The 18,191-nt window shown below is 34.3% G+C and overlaps 1 protein-coding gene across 3 annotated transcripts in view; it reads right to left on the bottom strand.

Annotated features, from left to right (window-relative positions):
• The window catches only part of TBC1D15 (TBC1 domain family member 15), a 95,185-nt gene that overhangs the window by 32,342 nt on the left and 44,652 nt on the right, over positions 1-18,191 (bottom strand). For all 3 annotated transcript variants that reach the window (XM_074226162.1, XM_074226163.1, XM_074226164.1), the window contains exons 7-10: positions 17,156-17,353; positions 15,340-15,468; positions 14,828-14,931; positions 12,930-13,024 (exon numbers count right to left, since the gene is read on the bottom strand). In XM_074226162.1, the coding sequence (XP_074082263.1) occupies positions 12,930-13,024; positions 14,828-14,931; positions 15,340-15,468; positions 17,156-17,353 (526 nt within the window). The remainder of the gene's footprint in view (positions 1-12,929; positions 13,025-14,827; positions 14,932-15,339; positions 15,469-17,155; positions 17,354-18,191) is intronic.

Raw genomic sequence — 18,191 nt, 5'->3', positions numbered from 1 at the left:
GTTTTTTCCTTCTTATCCTACCACCTCTTTCATCCCCCTTCCTTAACTTCCCACAGTCCTAGCAAGAATCTCATCTGCTAAAGGAAGCCTTTCACAATCTCTTTCAATTATGGTACCCTTTCTCTGTTGCCTATAGCCTATATTTATTCTCTATCTAGCTAATCTGCATAGAGTTGTATGAATATTTTTCTCCCCCCATTAGACTATGAGTTCCTCAATGCTTGATACATAGTCGGCTCTCAAAATAGTTGAATGATTTGTAATATTATCCATTAAGAGATAAGAAATTGCAACCAAGATTAAAAAGAATGCATTAAATTGAGAAACATTTTTTTTTTTTGCAAGGCAATGGGATTAAGTGACTCGCCCAAGATCACACAGCTAGGTAATTATTAAGTGTCTGAGGATGCATTTGAACTCAGGTCCTCCTGACTCCAGGGACAATGCTCTATTCACTGCGCCACCAAGCTGTCCCCTGGTAAACAATTTTTACAACTAGTGTTTCTGACAAAAGACATTTCAAAAATATATAGAGAACTGAGTGAAATTTATAAGAAAACAAGTCATTCTCCAATTGATAAATGGTCAAAGGATATGGAAAGACAATTCTTAGATAAGAAATTAAAGCTATCTATAATCATATGAAAAACAGCTCTAAATCATTACTGATTAGGGAAATGCAAATTCAAACAGCTCTGAGGGACCACTTCACACCTATCAGATTGGTCAATATGACTAAAAAGGAGGGAATGTGGGAAAACTGGGACACTGATGCATTACTGACAAGAGTTGTAAACTGATCCAACCTTTCTGGAGAGCAATTTCAAACTATGCCCAAAGGGTAATCAAACTGTGCCCTTTGATCCAGTAATTCAGGAATGTTCATCAATTGGGGAATGATTGAACAAATTGTGGTATATGAATGTGATGGAACACTATTATTCTTTAAGAAATCATGAGGGACACAATGTCAGAAAAAGTCTTGAAAGACTTGCACAAACTGATGCTGAGTGAAGTGAGCAGAACCAGAAGAATATTATACTCATTAACAGCAACACTGAATGATGATCAACTATGATGGACTTGTTCAATACAGCAGTATAATAATCAAAGACAATTCTAAAAGACTTGTGATGGAAAATACCATCCATAGCTACAGAAGGCACTGTAGAGTTTAAATGCAAACCAAAGCTTGTCATCTTCAATTTTTAAAACATGTCTTAGGTATTATGTCTTTTTTTCTCTTTTTTGTTCCATTTGGATTTGATTATTCTTTCAAAATATGCTTAATATGGATCCATGTTTAACATAATTACACATGTAGAGTCTACATTAGATTGCTTTCTGTCAGGGGGGAGAGAGTAGGGAAGGGAGGAAATGAGGAAGAAATACTCAAAACTCAAAACCTTGCAAAAATAAATTAGTGAAAATTGCCATTGCATGTTGTTGGAAAAACAAATAAATAAAAATATTTAAATTAGAAAAAAAGAAATACAACAATGCTTAATAAATCCTTGTTCCCTTTTCACCTAAAAAAAAATGGAATGGGGCGGCTTGGTGGCGCAGTGGATAAAGCACCGGCCCTGGAGTCAGGAGTACCTGGGTTCAAATCCGGTCTCATTAGACACTTAATAATTACCTAGCTGTGCGGCCTTGGGCGAGTCACTTAACCCCATATACTTTACAAAAACCTAAAATAAAAAATGGAAGTAAAGAATTGCATGCTACTTATGAAGTACTACTTTGCCCCAGGAGGGTCTGTCTGCCCAGTGTGCTGAGGGGGCTTTCTCAGATTCTCCTTACATCTCAAGAATATTAATGAAGCACAAGGTTAGCCATCTCTCATCTCAATATTTAACAGAGTCCCTTTTTTCCCCTGACTGCAGGCTTCTTATAAAAGTTTTATTAAAAATAAAACCTCTTCATAGTTAAATTTTATGAAAGTTATCTATGCCCAATACTTCAAAACCCAATGCCTCTGCAAGGTCTCTAAACAATATACTGAAGCAACTCTAAAGACAATGACAATCATTCTCTTTCTGGATACTGTCTCTCCTTGGCTTTCAAAGTTAACACTCTTCCATTCTCTTCCCTCTCTTCACGCTCCTTTCCTCTACATTTTCCAACTGCTTTTACTGTTTCTTCCTAATAGTGTTTACTTTCACTGGGTCCTCACAATTTCTTCCCAATTGTGATTGTTTTCAAGGGCCTGATCTTAGACCTCTTCCTTCTATATATTCTCTTCTTTGGCAATATCTCTTCAAAGGCTTTAAAAATTCCACCTCTATGTAAATGATACCAGATCTCAATTTCCAGTCTTGACTTATCTACTGAATTGTCAACTGCCTATAAGCACTAAAATAACACCACTAAAATATCACATCAGCACTTCTAATTCAATGTCAAAAATCAAACTTGCCTCAATTCTTCCTTTTTTGATTATTCACCTATTCACCAAAATTATATATCTTGACTCTTCCCTTTTCAAACTTAATTATGAAGTCTTATTCATCTTTGTAATACTCCCTGCATCCAATCCATTTTCTTCCTAGTCTTCATAACCACCACAATAGTAGAGGCTTTCATTTACCACCTTCAGACATTATAATAATCTAGCAGGAATTCTTGCCTTTATTTCCCATACTTCAGACTCAATACAAATGCTAGAATAATCTCACTAAGGTATAAAAATCTGGTCTCATATGCTTAAAATTTTTCAGTGGCTGCTTATTACCCAGCAGCTAGGTGGCAAAATGGATAGAGTGCCAGCATGGAGTCAGGAAGACTTCTCTTCTGTTCAAATCCAGCCTCAGACACTTATTAGATGTGTGACACTGGGAAAGTCACTTAACCTGTTTGCCTCAATTTTCTCATCTGCACATTGATCTGGAGAAGAAAAGGCAAATTATCAAAGAAAATCCCAAATGAGATTACAAAGAACTACATTAGATATACAAAGAACCAGTCACAACTGATTAAACATCAACAACAACAATTTAGCCACCAAGAAAAGCATTTAATTCCACTTGATATTTAATGATTTCCATAATCTAGTACTACACTCAACTTTCCAGCCTGCCAAGTACTATGTTCTAACCAAGTTTTCTACACCATAGTCAAAATAAACCAATTTCCCCCACCCCCATCTACCTACTCCCAGAAAGCACTTTAACAAAAACTGCCTGACTTTGACCCTCCTTTTTAACTGGTGAATTCTTACCCATTTAAATTTAAAGTTCAATTCAAATGCCATCTCATCAAACCAGCCCAGTCCCATGATGCCACAAACTACCTCACCATATTCTTCCTACCCAAGCATTCTATCATCTGCAATACTCTGCACTCTTCCCCCTTTTCTAGTTTTCTTTCATGCATTATCTTCCGCCACTAGAATATAAGCTTCTTGAAGACAGGGATTGTCTTTCTTTTCACTTGTATTTTTATTCCCAAAACAGTAAAGTGCTGGGCATTTAATAAGGGCTTAATAAATGGTTCCTTTATATATCCATCTATCAGATAGAATATGGGTAATTAAAAGTAAGAAATTATAAAACAGCTGCATTTTTAAAAAATAAGTATCTTAAACTTTTAAACAATTTAGCCTAGCATTATTCTAATAAACATACCTGGATCAAAAAAAGAAATAAATATAAATAATGAAATAGGTACACCTAGGTGGCAGAGTGGATAGCTGCCAGGCCAGGAGTCAGGAAAACCTGAGTTCAAATCCAGTCTTAGATACTTACTAGTTTTGTGACCCTGGCCTGGTCACTTTACCTTGTCTCAGCTTCCTCATCTGTAAAAGGAAATTTACCAAGAAAAACCCAAAAGGGGTCACAACATCTCACTATTTCAGAAACAGATTTATCCTCATTTTTCTGACTGCTAAAAAAGAGTTTAGTAATATTTGCCAACAGATAAGTTTATAACAGCTGTGGAAAAGGTCAAAAGAAGCAAAATTATTTCATGCAACACTTTTATTAGGTATATTATTTTATTTTATAAATTTTGAAAAGTAAATTAATTGATATACTTATTATTCACAATTGTATAGTTCTTCAAGAAATAAAGAAATATGGAATTGGATAGCTGGAAGATACCCCATCAGTAAATAACAGGAATGTCTGACAACTCAGCTTCTGCTTGAAGACTTACAGGAAAGTCCAGTTCATGTTCTCATTCTAGAATTGTTAGAATGCTTTTCCTGGCATCAAGGCTGAACTTGCCTCTCTGCAATTTTTATCCATTTTATCAATTTTATCTGGCCCTCTGAGAACAGAATAAGTTTAATCTCCTCAAACCCTTCAACCATTTGAACCAGCTATCATGCCCACTCAAAGTCTTCTACTCTTGAGAGCCTTTTCTTCTCTCCAGGAAACATATTCCCAGTTAAGAAAACTAATCCTCATATGACACAAACTCAAAATTTTTCATCATAATGTTTGCCCTGCTCTGCACCCTTTCCAGTTACCAATCAATCAAAAAATAGTGACTTGCAAAGAGAACAACTCTCAACCTTGGCATTTTGAGCACTGTAGTCTAAACTAACTGGGCTAATCTACTTTCTGAAAATCTAACAAAAGGCTTTTCCTCACAACAAAATCCTGTGCAGTGGGTAATATAATTATTATCATGGCATAACAAATGAGGAACCAGAAATGATTAGAAGTTAAATGAATTTCTTATAGTAGTCTGACTAGCAAGTAACAGAGATGAAATTCAAAACTAAGGTCTCCTGTCACCAGGTCTAGCACTCTTTCCACTGTACCAAGTTACTTTTAAATTCATATAATTCCCTAAATTAGAGTTAGAAGTTAAACAATATTTTCTCAATTAAAAATAGCATGTACTGTACCACTAGTTTTGAACAATTCCAGGTTGTTTTATTTAAATGTTTCACATATATTACCTTTCTAACTAGAAAATAAGTCACTTAATAGCAGTGACCATGTCATATCTTGGGCTGCATTAAAATAAAGTGCTCAAGAAAAAAACAATTAGAATAGTAAAGCCTCCTGAAGTCAGCCTACATTAAGTTGATGAATCTAGGCACAATTAGCTTGGAGAAAACTTCAGCAAGGACAAGATAGCTGTCTAAGTATGTAAAAGTCAGAAGAGGGATCAGCTTTGTTCTGGACAGAACCAGAAGCAATGGTTCTAAGCTGCAAAGAACAAATTTAAAGTTATAGCAAAAGGTTTACATTTTTGCTTTAAAATGCTTAGATTGCCGTGGCTAGGTGGCAAAGTGGATAGCGCACCGGCCCTAGAGTCAAGAGTAGCTAAGTTCAAATCTGGCCTCAGACACTGAATAATTGCCTAGCTGTGTGGCCTTGGGCAAGCCACTTAACTCCATTGCCTTGCAAAAACCTAAAAAAATAAAATAAAATAAAATGCTTAGATTGTTTTAATAATAGTAGCTAACCAGTAAGCAATCAATTACTTCAAGAAGTAGCTATTTTCAAGAAAAGACCATATGTTCATTTGTTAAGTATGTTAGAGAAAGGATTCTCTTTTAGGCTGAGATGGCAAATGAAATTCTGCAATTGTATAATATGCTTTTTTTTTAGGTTTTTGCAAGGCAAATGGGGTTAAGTGACTTGCCCAAGGCCACACAGCTAGGCAATTACTAAATGTCTGAGGCCGGATTTGAAATCAGGTACTCCTGACTCCAGGGCCAGTGCTCTATCCACTGTGCCACCTAACTGCCCCCTATAATATGCTTTTAAAAAATGAACTGATAGAAAATTGTTTTGAAACAACAGATACTTTCCATACAAACTTTTTCAGTATCCCTTCATCTCCCCCTTACTTGAATATACTGCTTTACATAAAGTCACTCTCTCAGTTCCAAGTAACAATGAGAAAAGATCAATATTCTGAAGTCTAAAAACTTATGGGCAATTTTAAAAAAAGTAATTGAAAACAAAAATCTAGGAAAACTCTATAGAAGGATCCAGCTAGGGTTAGAAAAATAAAAACGATGATTGTTCAGTCAACACAAACTTCCCATATAAACTTCTAAATCCTTGTATGTTCCCCCACCCCATACTGCCTTAAAGATAGTAGTTTACTTGCTAATTATATTCAGTGTTTATTAACCACACACACACACACACACACACACACACACACACACGCCCTGATTCACCCTGAAATGAGCTATATATAAAAAAGGGGATAAAAAGACAACAAAAATACAAAACCCTATCATGAAAGAAGCTTTAACATTGTAAATGACTATTTCATTTGATTGAGCTATCTTTTTTCCATCTGTTGTTGCCACCTGAGTTGCTATAAACTCTTGAAACATGCCATACTAAGTATTCAGTAATTAAATACTAGAGCTTATCTCAATATTGCTTAAGGGCATCATCCTTCTGAAATTTATAATGATAATACTGAGTCATCAAAAAAAGATTATTTTTCTATTTATCGTATTTCCCCATGTATAAGATACACCATTTTGCCAAAAAAAGTAGGGGCCTAAAAACTGGGAGCATCCTGTACAGTGTCTGCAGATTTTTTTATTTGCATTTTCCGCTTTTTCTCGCTTGGTGTCTTTATGCTCATCGTTTCTCATTTGTTACCAGTATATTAGGTTATATTTTGCGTTGTTCTGACCAGAAATGGCTCAGAAAAGATTTTCATACAGTGCTGAATTCAAGTTCAAAGTGATCCAGTTTGCAAAAGTGAATGGAAATAGTGCTGCTGTCCTTCTCCAATTGAAAAAACAATCTGAAACTGGTGATGGGAAGAAGAAACCCTACTGAAAATACCAGGCAGAAGAAGGCCATGAGAGGAAAGGCAGTCAAATGGCCTGAGTTAGAGAAGGAATTGATGAGATGGATTGAAGAGCAAAAGACAATTGGGATTCCTGTGTCCACAAAGATGGTTCAGCAGGAGGCAAGAATAATTGCTGATGGAAAAGAAGTGACTGACTTCCAAGAAGGACACAATGGGTGCTTCAGGTTCATGAAATGGAATGGGCTAAGCCTGCCTCCACACACCAGACTTGCCCAGGAAGTGTTATGGTCAACCACAGACCAGAGCACAGGCAGGAGAACAGTCAGAGCCTCCTGAAACAGAGCCGTAATTCGTCATCAAACACAGATGAGGACAAGCTAATGGATGGGAATTATAACTTTATTCAGACCCAAAAATTAAGGTGCATACTATACATGGGAGCATCTTATACTTGGGTAAATATGGTACTCTATACTTTTTTTTTTTTTTTTTAGGTTTTTGCAAGGCAAATGGGGTTAAGTGGCTTGCCCAAGGCCACACAGCTAGGTAATTATTAAGTGTCTGAGGCTGGAATGAACTCAGCTACTCCTGACTCCAGGGCCAGTGCTCTATCCACTGTGCTACCTAACCACCCCATTCTATACATTTTTTTTCATTCTATACATTTTTAAGAAATTTTAAAAAGGAATAGTATAAAATAAAAAAGGACAAGTCACTGTAGAAAGTGCTTTGGAAAAACAATCATTGCAATACTATGGGAAAAACAATCATTGAAATACTGTGGGCAAAACTGTAATATGGGGACGGCAAGGTGGCACTTAACCCCATTGCCTTGCAAAAACCTAAAAAAAACAAAACTGTAACATGATCAGTCAGTTATTATATATGAGAAACTATTTTAAGCACTGAGATGAAAAAAAGTAAAACATGTTCCCACAATCATATTTTAATGGAAAAGACAGCATGCAAAAACAACTACATAAATACAAGATATTCAGTGTAAATGAAAGGTTCTCTCAGAAGGAAGGTATAAGCAGTAGGAGGAGAACCAGAAAAGATAGGTGATATTTAAGTTGAGTTTTAAAGGAAGCCAAGTGATCTAGGAGGAAGAAATGAAGAAAAGCATTCTAGAAACCAAGGGGGGGTGGGGAGGGTAACCAATGAAAATGCACAGAGCTGAGAGAAAAGAGTGAAGGGTCATATTTGAGGAAAAGCAAGGAGACCAGTGTCACTAACCATACTGTATATGAAGGGGAATAAATATTTGAGCAAATAGGTAGGCTCTGGAACTTCTTCAGCAGAGGGCTAACATGATCGATCAGAACTGTATGCTTTGGCAGCTGAATGAAGGCTGTACTGGAGTGGGAAAGAGCAGTGAGGAGTGGGGAGAGACTTGAGGCAGAGAGAGGTCACTAAGAAAATTAACAGTCCAGGCACAAGGTAGTAAGAATTACATCAGTCTGGCAACTGTGTGACTGGAGAGGAGACCCACATAAGAGATGTTGATTAGGCAGAAAGAACAAGACTTGGCAACAGACCAAAAACATAGAGTGAAGGAGAATCCTGAAGCCCAACACTGAATCTACAAACTTGAGTACCTGAAGAAGTTAGGTTTGGCTAAGCAAATCTGACAGCCACCTGCTTAGAGATAAATGAACCTATAGGGGCTGATGAGATCACCAAATGAAACAGTTTAGAGGAAGAAAAGAAGCTGACCAAAAATGGTCCTTACCATGGTTAGTGGGCAGGATGTGGATGAAGACAGACCAAAGGAGGCTGAAAAGCAGGAGCCAAGTTGGAGAATCAAGAGAGGGCAGTGCCACAGAAACCCAGAGAGAAAAAAGAATTTTGAAGAAGGGAATCAAAAGTGTCAAAGGCTACAAGGAGTTAAGAAAGGTAAAGACTGAGAGAAGTAGATTTGCAATTGAGAAATCAATGGTAAAGAAAGCAGTTTCAATTAAATGATGAGATTACAAATCAGACTCTAGAATCAGAAGGGGGAGAAGTGGAGGCACCAAGTATAGATATCCTTCTAAAGTATAGCCATAAAGGAGAGGAAAATACAGGATGATAGCAGCACAGCATAGTAAATCAAGAGAATATTTTTTAAGGATGGGAGGCACAATAATAATAATAAATAGTATCTATCTGCAACCATCAACAATCATTATATTCAATGGGGCTCTAGAGGCTAGAAGCATTCCCAATAAGATCAGGGGTGAAACAAGGATGCCCATTATCACCACTACTATTCAATATCGTATCATAAATGTCTGTTTCAGCAATAAGAGAAGAAAAAGAAATTGAAGGAATTAAAATTGGGAAGAAGAGAGACAAAACTCTCACTCTTTGCAGATGATATACCTAGAGAATCCCAAGAAATCATCCAAAAAAACCACTAGAAACAATTAGCAACTTTAGCAAAGTTGCAGGTTATAAAATAAACCCTCATAAATCCTCAACTTTTCTATATATGACTAGCAAGATACAGTAGGAAGAGCTAGAAAGAGAAATCTCATTCAAAGTAACCTCAGACAATATAAAATACCTGGGAGTCTATTTGCCAAGGCAGACTCAGAAACTTTTTAAAAACAATTACAAAACACTTCTCACACAAATAAAATCAGATTTAAATAACTGGGCAAACATCAATTGCTCATGGATAGGTTAAGCTAATATAAGAAAAATGACAATTCTACCAAAATTAAGCTACCTGTTTAGTGCCCTACCAATTAAAATTCCAAAAGATTAATGAGTTACAAAAAGTTGTAAGTAAATTCATACAGAGAAATAAAAAGTCAAGAATTTTCAGGGATTCAATGAAAAAAAAGTACATAAAAAGGTGGCTTAGCCCTACCTGATCTAAATATATATTATAAAGCATCAGTCATCAAAACTGTCTGGTATTGGCTAAGAAATAGAGTGGTGGACCAGTGGAATAGACTAGGTGCAATAGCAAGAAATGATTATAGTAATCTGCTGTTTGATAAACCCAAAGGATCCAGCTATTGGGATTAAAAACTCTTCCTTCCATAAAAACTGCTGGGAATATTGGAAGGTAGTATGCAAGAAACTTAGATTAGATCAACACCTCACACCCTATACCAAGATAAGATCCAAATGGATACAGGATCTAGATATAAAAAACAATACTGTAAGCAAACCAGAAGATCAAGGACTAGTTTACCTGTCAGATCTATGGAAAGGGAAGCAGTTTATGACGGAAGAGATGGAAAACACCACTAAAAACAAACTAGATGATTTTGATTACATTAAATTAAAAAGCTTTTGCACAAAATCACTGCAACCAAGATCAAAAGAAATATAATAAATTGGGAAACAATCTTTGCAACTAATGTTTCTGACAAAGGGCAGAGAACTGAGTCAAATTTTTAAAAAGAAAAAGCCATTCCCCAATTGACAAATAGTCAAAGGATATGCAAAGGCCATTTACAGATGAGGAGATCAAAGCAATCCATACTCATATGAAAAATTCCTCCAAATCATTACTTATTAGAGAAATGCAAATTAAAGCGCACACCTCTCAGACTGGCCAATATGACCAGAAAGGATAATGATCATTGTTGGAAAGGTTGTGGGAAATCTGGGACACTATCATATTGATGGTGGAGCTGTGAACTCATCCAACCTTTCTGAAGAGAAATTTGGAACTATGCCCAAAGGGCAACAAAAATGTGCATACCCTTTGATCCAGCAATACCACTACCGGGTCTATACCCTGAAGAGATGATGAAAAAGGGTAAAAAACATCACTTGTACAAAAATATTCATAGCAGCCCTGTTTGTGGTGGCAAAGAATTGGAAATAAAGTAAATGTCCCTCAATTGGGGAATGGCTTGGAAAACTGTGGTATATATGTATGTCATGGAACACTATTGTTCTATTAGAAACCAGGAGGGATGGAAATTCAGAGAAGCCTGGAGGGATTTGCATGAACTGATGCTGAGTGAGATGAGCAGAACCAGAAAAACACTGTATACCCTAACAGCAACATGGGGGTGATGATCAACCTTGATGGACTTGCTCATTCCATCAGTGCAACAATCAGGGACAATTTTGGGATATCTGAAATGGAGAATACTATCTGTATCCAGAAAAAGAACTGTGGAATTTGAACAAAGACCAAGGACTATTAACTTTAACTTAGGAAAAAAACTGATATCTTATTGTCTGATTTTGTTATCTCTTATACTTTATGTTTCTTCCTTAAGGATATGATTTCTCTCTCATCACATTTAATTTGGATCAATGTATACAATGGAAACAATGTAAAGACTGGCAAATTGCCTTCTGTGAGGGGTGGGGGGAGGGAAGTAAGATTAGGGGGAAAATTGTAAAACTCAAAATAAATAAAATCTTTAAGTAGGGAAAAAAAGGATGGGAGACTTATGTGTAGGCAGTATGAGGGAAACAACTAAAAAGGGGAAAAATATAGAGATTAATGACAGAATTAGGACCAAAGAAGATGCAATCTGCTGGAAAATATGGGATGAAAGAAGATCCTGTGCATGTAGTGGGGTTTACTTTGGCAAAGAGAAGAACCCACAACTTTCTTTGAGACAAGGAGGAAAACATTTGAATGAAAAGAAATAAGAGTTTAAAAAAAGGGAATATTCAGCAAATGTCCTCAAATTTTTTGAAGTATAAGGTCTCAGCTGAAGTAAGGAAAGCAGATGGGAAACTGAAGGGATTTAAAAGTTTGATCAAAGTCTTCTGGATTTCCATATGGAATTAAGCCATAAAAGTGGCAAAATGTGCATATTCATTAATTAATTTCAATATGACACGTATATACCCCAAGAAAGTCAACGACAGAAAAAAAGATTTAATGTATATCATAACAGCAAATAAAAGTAACTTTGAAAGAACAAAGAAATGAGAAAATAAGTGCCCAGAAAAATCAATAGTACATAAATGTAAAGGAATATAATCATATAGCAAGAATTAACAAACCTGAACAATTTATACAATAATTATAACAGTGTAAGAAAAAAAACTGAAAGATTTAAGAATTCTGTTCAATACATAAACAAGCAAAATTCCACTGGTACTATTTGTTTTGCTTGACTATGTTTAAATGTTACAAAGGTTGGGGGGGGGTAATTTATTTTTGTTGATGTTATTTAAGACAGTGAGGTTTGAGAATGTAAAGAGCAAGAGAGAGTCAGTGATAGTGATGCCCTACCAAAAAAAAGCTAAGAAAGAAAAAAGTCATTGAAACATTTTTAAAAACAAGAAAAGAAAATAGGGGCAGCTAGGTGGCGCAGTGGATAAAGCACCGGCCTTGGAGTCAGGAGTACCTGGGTTCAAATCCGGTCTCAGACACTTAATAATTACCTAGCTGTGTGGCCTTGGGCAAGCCACTTAACCCCATTTGCCTTGCAAAAACCTAAAAAGAAAAAAAAAGAAAATAGAACAAAGTTCAGGAGGAGGCTCAGATAAGTAGGATGATTCTAAAGGATATTAAAAGGAAGTCAAACTCAGAGTAATGGAACAAATAAATGAAGGTTCCAGCGAGCAGAAAATTAAACATAACAACTTCCTCTTTGCAGAAAGACAGGGATCTCCTAAGGCAGAATATTAGTTATACTATCAGATGTGGTCTCTGTATATGATGTATTTGCTTAACATTTTTTGTTTTGTTTTGTTTTTGCTGATATAAGGGAGGGTTCAGTAGGGAGATGCAGAGTTTGGGAATAATCAGTGTAAAGGCAAAAAATAGTAATAAAGTATATTTTTAAAAGAAGGGATGTACAATATGTTTTAGAAACCTTTCTATCACAAACAGCGAAATATTTTAAGTTTAAGCACATGAACAGGTGAGAATCAATTATGTGCAAAGTTCATTTAATCAACTGCAGGATGAGCACCATACAATGAAATATATATGTAAACCTTCCTCTATCTTTTCAGTTTTTCATTTCTACTTTCTGAATTACATCTCCAAGCACCTTTTATTTTTATTGTTATTGTTTAATATGGTGAATTTCAAGAATGGAAAGAACAAGAGAGGGTCAATGATGGTGATGCCCACCCAAAAAAAGTAACAAAGAAAAGTGAACTAATTATACCTCCCATATGAAGCAGAAAAGTAACTTCTCTAATCTTTTAAAACTATTTTAAGTTAGCACCTTCCTTCCCCTTTCAAAACAAAGGAAAATTACCTATCAGGTTCCTATAATCCCTCAATCTTGAGTTTCTTTTCTCTTGCTCCTCGCTGACAGATTTCCACTGTAGTTTCATCCGGAAGTATTCATCACTAAAGAAGAAAACAATTTTTATGCCAAAGGAAGATTTTCCATATAGTCTACTTTTATTATTTGAGAATTCTAATTTTTCTATAAAAATGAATTATCAAAGTATAAAGGAATTATTAAAGATATTTAAGATGCCACAACGGGACACAATTTCATAATAATACCATCATGGTGATATTATTTAAGTTATCATCATCACACTGAAAATAATAATTCAAACTTGTATAGTATTTTATGGTTTTTCCTCACAAAATCTGAAGGATAGATGGTAATGGTATTAGTGTTCCCATTATACAGATAAGGAAACCAGCGCTCATAGGTAAAGTTACTTGCTCACAATCACACAAATAATAAAGTTTCTAAATCAGTATTTGAACTCAGGACTATCAACTCTTAATTGTTCCATTACATCAGTTTCTCAGGACTATCAACTCTTAATTCTTCCATTACATCAATTTAAACAAACAAAAAAATTTTTAATTGCCTCTAAGCTAGGTCCTATCTTGAACACCTGAAAAAAATAGCCTCATATAGGCAACAGGATCTAAATAGAATAAAAAAAAATTAGATTAGTTCTTGAAATCTAATTTTTAATCATAAAATGCATTGATCATATACATTTCTAAAACAATTATGAAAGAAAACCTTAAAGTTACTTAAGAGCATTTACCAATCATGAGAACACTTCAGCATACCAGCATCAAATAGGAGAGATATTATTACATCTGAAGTGAGGGTTTTGGTGTTCAAATCCTAGTTTAATACTTTGTGGCCTTGAGCAAGATATTTCACTTCTATGGCCTCAGGTGTCTCAGCTATACAATGAGGAGTCCGAACAAGCCAGATTCAATGATCTTTTAAACACCAGCAAAATGTACAAAATATTAATGGAATCTTATACTATTCAATTCAATATGATGATGTCATTGGCAGAAAATAAATATGAACCACTATCAGAAAGAACAATTTTGAAATCCATAGGAAATCTGACCTGAAAAAACCTTGAATTATGCCTACTTACACATTATTCTCTATCAAAAATGTAATGCAAAATGATAAACTCTTAATTTTTCATTCTAAAAAGGAAAAAAGAGTAAATGAAAAATGTTTTTCTAATTTCTTTTAGAATTTAATGCTAATCCCATTCAAAATATCTGTAAGTCTCCTAGACAACAAATTTGTAAAGAATATAGTATTTTATTTTAACCTGTATAAAGCAATTCTCAAAAGGCTACTACCTTTTTGTAAAATTCTTCAAATTTCTGAAGGATTATGAATCAATAATACACATGCATATCTTCTTAACAGTTTTTAAGAATTTCCTCTCACAAAGATATCAATCACATAAGCAGCAAAAGAATTATCACCTCTATACTGCAGAGGAAAAAACTGAAGAATACAAAACTTAAGTATATCATCTTGCAAACAACTTGGTAGAACAGGGAACTAAACTAAGTCTCCAAGATCCAAGGCCACTGCTCTTTCCAAATGATTATCAGTAAGAGATAATGTTTTTCCTAATCCCCAAAACAAGCACAAGGCCCTCTTACAGTTCACAAAGTCATGAGAGTGTATCTGATGAAAATGAACACCTGAGTCTTATTACAAAGCAACAGTTCTTAATGGTATTTCTATTTTTTAAAAAATGTTCTCATCTGTCAACAACTGAAATATTCCACTTCCTAAGATATCATCTCTACACTAATTTATATGGATGTTACTTATTTTTTAATAAAATACTTTATTAAATTCAATAAATGTTTATTAAATACTTACTAAGTATGGCAAATGATGCTAATACTTACGTTTTTAATTTTTGCAAATGAGTTCTTTCTTCCTTAGTACTATCCCAAGGAAAATATCCCAGAAGAAATTTCCATGCTTGTTTTCTCAAAACATGACTGAGTCCCTGAAGGTAAGCACACATTAAACAAATTAGTAATAATGAAAGACTAAATAGGATATGCTTTTAACCTTTAACATAGTGAGTTTACATATTTGTGGAATTTACATTAAAAGTTATCAATTCAATGAATATTATTTTTTCTTTATATCTACTGAAACTGAATTTCTAATATGTGGATTAAAAAGATCAATTTCACTGATACCAGTTACTGTACTGTCACTCTGCCCCACCTTTAGGTCATGGATATTTACAGGGGCAAGAAACTCTTCTGTAGCTCCCAGTAACTCCTCCCTCTGAGGAGGGCTAAAGAGATTTCAGCATCAACACCTCATTCCATGAGGAAAGCTTAGCATTTCAGGGAAATATAATAGCTTTCCACTTGAATAATCAATGATATAATAGTTAAATTACCCCTCTGAATATCATCTGTTTCATCCTATCAACATTTAAGATTCTTCCTTCGGAATCCATGTTCTTAGACCACTCATCCAGGGATACAGGATCTCTTCTCTGAACAACAGGCCGTTCTCCTAAATCAATCTAAAATGGAAAAATAAATTATAAACTGTACACCATTATACAATGACAGAAAATAACTTCTGAGTACCAAAAATGAAATAACAGTATCTGTTGGACATCATAAGTACCAACACTTTTGAAAATATTCTTTCATTGATTTTTTTTTATTTTGTAGACTTATTTTAGTAAGCAAGATCTAAATGACCTTAGTAGGACATAGTTGGTATCAAACATTTTCCCCCTGCTAACAATAAATAAATGTGGGGTACTAAAGCAAAAAAAAAAAAAGAACAAAAAACAAAGAATCCTAAGTTAAAAGTTATAAAGGATCTGAAAAACATCTAGATACCAGGAGTTTTTAATTTTTTTTTTTTGGTCTTACAAAAGAACAAATGATGTGTGGGTCTCATTCAATCCACATACAACAAAATCAATCTTTTCAGAAAAACCTATGGAATTCTCAGAATAAATTTTTCAAATAAAATAAACTATTGGAAGATAAGGAAATCAATTATGCTGAAATTATTATCAAAAAAAATTTTTTTAATTCACAGATACAAGATTAAGAACCCGTGATCTTTTTTTTTTGTTTGTTTTTGCAAGGCAAATGAGGTTAAGTGGCTTGCCCAAGGCCACACAGCTAGGTAATTATTAAGTGTTTGAGATCGGATTTGAACCCAGGTACTCCTGACTCCAAGGCCAGTGCTTTATCCACTGTGCCACCTAGCCACCCCAAGAACCCCTGATCTTAACCAACTTCCTTCTTCTATAGATGAAGAAAACTTAGGGAGATGAAGTAATTTTTCAGGGCATTCACACACAGGTAGCAAGAAAGAAGATTAGATGCTCTAACTCCAAGACTAAATTCTCTCTGTAAAAGACTATGATAAAAATCTTACATGGAATAATTTAAAAAGTGTGCAACCAACTGTTCAAACCAATATACTACATTACATTTTTTTTAAAAAATTTGGTTATAAAATTATTCTATGAATTAGTAGCTAGAACACATTTTTACTCATCATTAAAATATTTAGGTAACTAATCCATGATCCCTTAAGCAACATTAATAATTTTACACTACACTTAGTTTGGCAGTTGTGGATGATTTAAAAGTATTCAGATTTGTAAAATAATTCATTTTTGCAATATTATCTAAATATTTGGAATGTTTTATATATATATTCAAACATAAAATTTATCAAGAACCCAAGAACTCTCTGAGCAGGTATATGAGTATGTCATAGTTCAGAACTTAAGGCCAATATTGAGTAAAAACAATGCTCTATTTGGGGAAGAGAGGTGAGAATAAATTTAGTCCACAATCAGTTATTTAACAAGAAAACAAAGACTATTTATATGTTTAGGTTCCATAAGTAGAAATGGAACTAAGAGTTTATTGGGTAGAAGTTACTTCCTTCAAAGTTACAGAACACCATGGCAATATATAGTTCATTAATAATGAGAAGGAACTCAAAAGGGAAAAAAAGCTGTTTAAGTTAAAATCAAAAGGATTTGATAACATAAAGTGCACTATAGTTAGGGAATGCTAAACAGAGAGGAAAAGAAGCTTCAAGAAAAAGAAGCAGATGATAATAATATGCCACTATAAGTTAAATCAACCTTCTAACTTTTATGCAGTCAGTATAAACGGTAATTTTTTTCTTTTCAATCAATGAAAATTATATAAATACATATTTCTACTCACTCTAGTGATGACTTCAAATCCTGGCTCCTCTTGTTGGTTTATTTTTAAACCTGGAATAGCATCACTAAGAAAATCTGCCATTTCTGAAGGTGGTCGCTGATGAGTTGAAGGATCATTGCCTCTCAAACTATCAAAAATGTAGTTTGTGACTTTGGAAAATCCTACAAGAGTTGCTGTATATGGGTCCTTTTTGATTTTCTACAGAACGGAAGACAAACATAACTTCAATAATACTACAGCAAATAGAGAACAAATGGACATTAATAGGAGGGTCAAACAGAAAAAAAGAGGAAAATTAAACTAAGACAAAGAAAATTTTCTAAGATTTTCTCTAAAAGATTCTGTTTCTTTCGGAAGAAAAATTTGAATTTCTCTAGACTAATCTTTTAATTGTGTAAAAATTAAAGAAAAGTGATTCTATTATAAGTATCAACTTGCTGCTATTGATTCAAAATGCAAAAGAATTAATGATGTATAGGTCTCATTCATTCCATATACAACAAAAATACATAGTCTTTACTTTCCAATGGTGAAAGGTCCATGACAAGTTTCTTCTGTCTAGTAGTCCTGCCTTCACAGAAAAAAATAATTCTTGAAGCAAGGTATACCCTAATAAAAATCTTACAAAAAAATCTGAAAAACATTATGACTTAAGCAATTTTAACATTGTTTGTAATTAAGCTAAATTATATTTGATGCTCTAGAGCCACAAAGGACAAAAATTTATGGGCAACACTATGGACTGTAAATCAAAATATCCACCTACTTCCAAGTTGAACATTAATCATTAGAGAAAATAAGGATCTGACTCATAAAAATCTTCAGTGAAATATTCTTATGTAGAAATCAGCATATCACAAGTTAAAAAAATAATTAAATATTAAAAAGTAGTTGGTTATTTAAGTGGAATACAAATAAGTTAGGACTAAATCCTTTGGTATCCCGGCACTCTCTAACCATGTAACCATGATTCCAAAATAGTCAATGAGTCAATGACAAAGAAATTAATCCAAGCAGGTATTTATCTGAACTAATG

This window comes from Macrotis lagotis, chromosome 2, assembly GCF_037893015.1.
Source record: "Macrotis lagotis isolate mMagLag1 chromosome 2, bilby.v1.9.chrom.fasta, whole genome shotgun sequence".
NCBI classification, from domain to species: domain Eukaryota; kingdom Metazoa; phylum Chordata; class Mammalia; order Peramelemorphia; family Peramelidae; genus Macrotis; species Macrotis lagotis.
Note: the sequence above shows the minus strand (reverse complement) of the source record. Positions and strands in the feature narration are given on the sequence as shown.